At 45.1% G+C, this 5,374-nt stretch overlaps 1 protein-coding gene across 1 annotated transcript in view; it reads left to right on the top strand.

The window, feature by feature from the left end:
* Nucleotides 1–5,374, top strand: part of NFRKB (nuclear factor related to kappaB binding protein) — a 56,949-nt gene that overhangs the window by 27,923 nt on the left and 23,652 nt on the right. The window contains exons 17-19 of the mRNA XM_045295187.1: nucleotides 1,345–1,519; nucleotides 2,469–2,575; nucleotides 3,183–3,306. Of these exons, the coding sequence (XP_045151122.1) occupies nucleotides 1,345–1,519; nucleotides 2,469–2,575; nucleotides 3,183–3,306 (406 nt within the window). The remainder of the gene's footprint in view (nucleotides 1–1,344; nucleotides 1,520–2,468; nucleotides 2,576–3,182; nucleotides 3,307–5,374) is intronic.

Consider the following 5,374-nt stretch of genomic DNA (forward strand, 5'->3'; position numbering starts at 1 on the left):
CTCTAAAGTGCATCCTGTGAAAGAACCATGAATTTGTTGCCCAGCTTGCTTTCAGCATATACTAAAGATGTTACTTAGCTAGAAATGTCTTCAATAGATATAGTGTCTAGGGTCTTAAAGGGTTGAAGATAAACAAGCGGCCATCTAGCTCAGAAGCAACAAAGCCCACATGGTAGAAGCACACCAGCCTGTGTGATCACGAGGTGTTGAAGGGATCAGGTAGCAGGCATCAAAGAACAAAAAATCATACCATTGTGAATGAGGGGGAGTGCAGATTGGGGACCCAAGACCCATCTGTAGGCAACTGGACGTCCCCTTGCAGAAGGGTCGCAGGGAGGAGATGAGCCAGTCAGGGTGCCGTGTAGCAACAATGAAACATACAACTTTCCTCTAGTTCCTGAATGTTTCCCCCACTCCCCACTATCATGATTCCGATTCTACCTTACAAATCCAGCTAGACCAGAGGATGTACCCTGGTATAGATGGGAACTAGAACCACAGGACAGATAATCCCTTCAGGACCAGTGCTGAGAGTAGCGATACCGGGAGGGTAGAATGAGGGTGGGGTGGAAAGGGGGAACTGATTATTGTAATCAGATCTACATATAACCTCCTCCCTGGGGGATGGACAATAGAAAAGTGGGTGAAAGGAGATGTTGGACAGTGCAAGATATGACAAATTAATAATAATTTGTAAATTATCAAGGGTTCATGAGGGAGAAGGGAGTGGGGAGGCAGGGGAAAAAGTGAGGAGCTGATTCCAAGGGCTCAAGTAGAAAGCAAATGTTTTGAGAATGATGATGGCAACAAATGTGCAGGTGTGCTTGACACAATGGATGTGTGTATAGATTGTGATAAGAGTTGTATGAGAAAAAAAAAAAGTTGTATGAGCCCCCAATAAAATGATTTAAAAAACAACACCACCTCACTGTTAAAAAAAAATTAAAGAGCTACCTGGGACCCATTAATCTCTGCATCAATGGGGGCATGTAGAAGGAAGCTCGTGGGTAACTGACTCTTTGTGGGTTTAACTTTTGGGGGGGAAATTCTGAGAGGTTCTCTTTGTTGAGATTGTCTCAGAGGGGCAGAAATTATATAAAGAAAGGGATTAAGGAATTCTTTGATTGTCTTTTCTCCCAGGGGAGCAGAATTCTCTTATATTTACCTTCTTGCCTTTTTGCTAAGTGACTCGACCCCTGAGGATCATCCTTTCTCACATCCAGTCTCAGCATTCCTCGTGCTTCCTACCTACTTCAATCCCTCTAGGTAGATCCCCTGATTATAAAGGAACCGGCAGGAGCCCCGTGATTCTGACTTTAGAGCCTTCCCGCCCTTTCTTTGCAGGAGCGCTACAGATACAGCCAGCCCCATAAGGCATTCACTTTTCGCATGCATGGCTTTGAGTCTGTCGTGGGGCCGGAGAAGGGTGTTTTTGACAAGGAGACCTCACTCAACAAAGCCCGAGAGCACTCCCTGCTGCGCTCGGACCGACCGGCCTATGTCACCATCCTGTCTCTTGGTGAGTTGTGTATTTATTGCAAGGATTCCTTTGCTCACTCCAAAATGCTACTACCCCACCTACCCTCTCCCGTAGAGGGAGTCTTTTGAGGTTTGGATATAGTACTAGGAACCTTTGAAGCTTGGGAGGTGAAGTGAGAGGTCTAACCCAAGATGCATTCTAGGAACTGGCATTTCTTCCCCGAAGTCAGAGCTCACTATCATTTCACTGGGGAAGTGTTCACAAGTCAGCTGATAGTTGAGACATGGGAGTAGGAATTTGCTTCCTCCAGGTTCTGACTCCATTAAATAGGGGTTTCTTGGACCTTTTTTGTGCCATGACTTCTTTTGACACCTGGTGTGAGACCTGTGGACTCCCTTCTGAATTAAACTTTAAAAACTTTACATGTACTGTTAGAAAAGAAGCCTGTCATATTGAGATTGCTAGCAGAGTATTAAAGCAAATAGATGCAGAAATACATGTCCTTTTTAATGGTAGATCACAGGCTGCAGCAGCAGGTCTTAAAATTCCCAGAGATTCCAAATAGTGGCGAGTCTGAGTGGCAATAGCATTTCAGCTGTCTGCGATAACATAATGTGATGTGGAACGGTGACTTTTTAACGTCACAGGCGCTAGCACTATGGTGATTTGTCACCTTGGTTCATAATTGAAGGAAAGGCAGAGTTTTAGTTAAAGATGTAATTTTTTGTTTCTCACCCAAGTTCATGGACCCACCTAACTCTAAGGTGTTCATGGAATCCCTGTTGCCTGCAAGAGTGAAGAGTATGCAGGAAACTCAAGTGGCAGAGCTTGTCAGCCACCAAGGGGCAGTGTCCACCTAATGCCGAGTCTTGGTAAGGTAGAGAAAACAGCTGCAGGGAACCTCACCGCATCAGAAACAGTAAAGGGACAGGGCTGTTGTTCCTCAGTAGATTTGGCTCTGAGACCTTTCACCTTCTGCCTGTGCTAGTTCGGGATGCTGCAGCTCGGCTGCCTAATGGAGAAGGCACAAGGGCGGAGATCTGTGAACTGCTCAAGGACTCTCAATTTCTTGCACCAGATGTCACCAGCACACAGGTAGGATGGAGAAGAAATCTGAGTTCTGCTTTGTTCCAGATGGGTGGGAGAAAAATGAGGCTCTTTACTTTCATAAAAAATGTAAGGTCTCAAATCCAAAGGAGAAGGTCTCCTCCTCCCGAAAGGATTGCTGTAAGTCAGACTCAAGCGGCTATGAGTTAGAGTTTTATGAAGAAATGTAATGATTTAAATAAAATGAATAAGCTAGGGGAGGAAAGGGTATTTCAACAAAAGTATATAACGATGCTCTAAAGTGCATCCTGTGAAAGAACCATGAATTTGTTGCCCAGCTTGCTTTCAGCATATACTAAAGATGTTACTTAGCTAGAAATGTCTTCAATGCTTAAAAAAACTATTTAAAGTCTCATAGGGTTTCTTGTTTTGCCAAATGATTTATTTGGTGAGCCGTTGGGAGTGTCACAACCAGACTGAGATAGAATCTATGTATAGTTGACTTCTAACCAGTGTCTAAATAACTAGCGTGTATGTTTTCAGTGTGTATTCTTAATAACAAGAAAATAAGTTCTTATTTAAAAAACCCCCAAAAGCCAAAATTCCTATGTTATATGGATCTGCATGTCTCGTTCACCTTTCTTCTGGTCTGTAGGTGAATACAGTGGTGAGTGGTGCCCTGGACCGGCTTCATTATGAAAAGGACCCATGTGTGAAATACGACATTGGGCGCAAGCTGTGGATCTATCTGCATCGCGATCGCAGCGAAGAAGAGTTTGGTGCGTGGGCCTCTGAGGCAGTGGGTCCTGCTAGACGAGGGATGCTGTGACTTTTGATCCTATTTCTCTTGCTCGCTCTTTTCATTGACATTTAGGCAGGCAGGTCTCCCAGAAGGAGGAATCAACCTGCTAGTGGGGCCACCAGGAAGGTCTTGTTATCACTTTATTGTGAATTAGGTGAAAGTTTACAGAGCAGATCATCAATTTTACATTCAACAATTGATACACATTTTGTTTCAACTCATCCATTTCAATCCCTTTAATGTACTATCATTTATCCCACGTCTTCCCTGTGTTTGCTGTTTTTATTCCTCCTCCTTCTCTAAGCCCCTGTGCCTGGATAAGTGCGGCACTTAGGCTCTTTCAGGGTTGGTTATTCTAACGTAGGGGTGAGTTCTGTTTCAGACCTGACGGGTCACCGAAGGCCATGGTCTCACAGGTTCCATCAGTCTGTCAGACCAGACAGCCGGGTATCTTAGGATTTTGAGTTCTGCTCCGAGTTTCTTTCCCTCTCTGTTCAGGATCTTCTAATTTGATCCTTTGTATAGCAGTTGGTAATTGTAGCTGTGTATCATCTACTTTTTCTGATTTCAGTGTTGTGGAGCCTGATGCTTGTGTAGTCCATGAGGTCATTGGAGTGATTTTTTTTTGTTGCTTTTCTTCTTGCTTTCCTCTTGGATTTGAAAGACCAGTAACTGCACCTTAGATGGCTGCTCATAAGCCATCTTAAGCTGCACCTTAGATGGCTGCATCATAAGCCTGTTTTAAGACAAAACAGGATGTAGAACATTATCATTGTGAGCTGTTATTTCAGTCAACCTGAGCCTAATCCTGGGCATGTGCCCAGCAGCTCATTCCCTTCAAGGATTAGGTCCAAGAAGTGCCCCCTGTGTACTCTACCACGTTAATTTATGTATTTGCCGCAAAGGTCCTTCACCTACTCACTGCCATCGAGTCGATGCCAACACATAGTGACCCTGTGGGTTTCCAAGACTATAGCTCTTAAGGGAAGTAGAAAGCCTCTTCTTTGTCCCGAGGAGCTGTTGGTGGTTTTGAGCTGCTGACCTTGCTGTTATCAGCACACCATATGAACACTATACCAACAGGGCTCCATACCTCTGTATTTTCATGAGAATAGTCCCACTGTTCTTTCCCCACCTCTTGAACCTGCTTATCTATCCAAGTCTGAATTTGCACTATTGCCGGATTGCGTGTATGACAGTATTTGCCTCTGTTGCTTTAATTTACAAACCTCGCAGTGTCTTCTTGTGGGTCTGCCATTTTTTCCTAACCTTCCTCTTATTGTATAGTGCTTTTCCCTTCACTAAAGTTAACACTGGGCTACCCAATTTAGCCCCGGACTTCCCCTCCCTCTACTGGTAACCTAAGAAAATGGTCTGGGTGTGTGTGGGAGGTACATATGGTCTCCTTTGGCTGCCCAAGGGAGAAGGAGAGTCCATCTTCACACCAGCCCAAGGGCAGTGGTCACAAGGCAGAGGGCACATATGTGTACAACCTCTATCTTTCTTTTCTCCGTTGTGACAATAGTGTTTCCTCCCACCACACTCTGTTACCCTGCTGAGTTCGATAACCCCCTACAATGGCGACACACACCTCATAGACAGTGTTGAAGGCAGGATCAGTAAACAGTAAGGATTCAGATATTGGCCCACAGACGTGCTGCTTCTCAGCCAGCAGCCATGTCTGTCTTTGGTCCTCAGCCCCATAGCCACATGGTCCTTTGTTCCCTGCTTTGTTCCACAGGCCAGGAAGCCCACCTGCTCCTCTGCCTCGTAGTCTTGGGTCTCAGAACTGTGGCTCTTCTGCTCTGGTCCTCTGGTGTCAGTGTGGCATGGCTTCTGCCTCTGCCACTTCAGGCAGGGATTTAAGATGTCTCACTACTGACCCCAGGAATTCTCTTGTTTTTTGCTTCTGAGCAAGAGGGCTGGCTCTCTTATACACAGAGGAAACTGATCAATCGCTCTATCGGTGTTTCACACACCCTGTTTGCATCGTCTCAACCCAGTTATTTGATGGGTGTTACAGACATGGATAGAAGAGCTAGATG

The sequence above is a fragment of the Echinops telfairi genome, unplaced genomic scaffold (genome assembly GCF_000313985.2).
Source record: "Echinops telfairi isolate 266 unplaced genomic scaffold, ASM31398v2 ScPeMD7_5592;HRSCAF=6446, whole genome shotgun sequence".
In the NCBI taxonomy this organism is placed as follows: domain Eukaryota; kingdom Metazoa; phylum Chordata; class Mammalia; order Afrosoricida; family Tenrecidae; genus Echinops; species Echinops telfairi.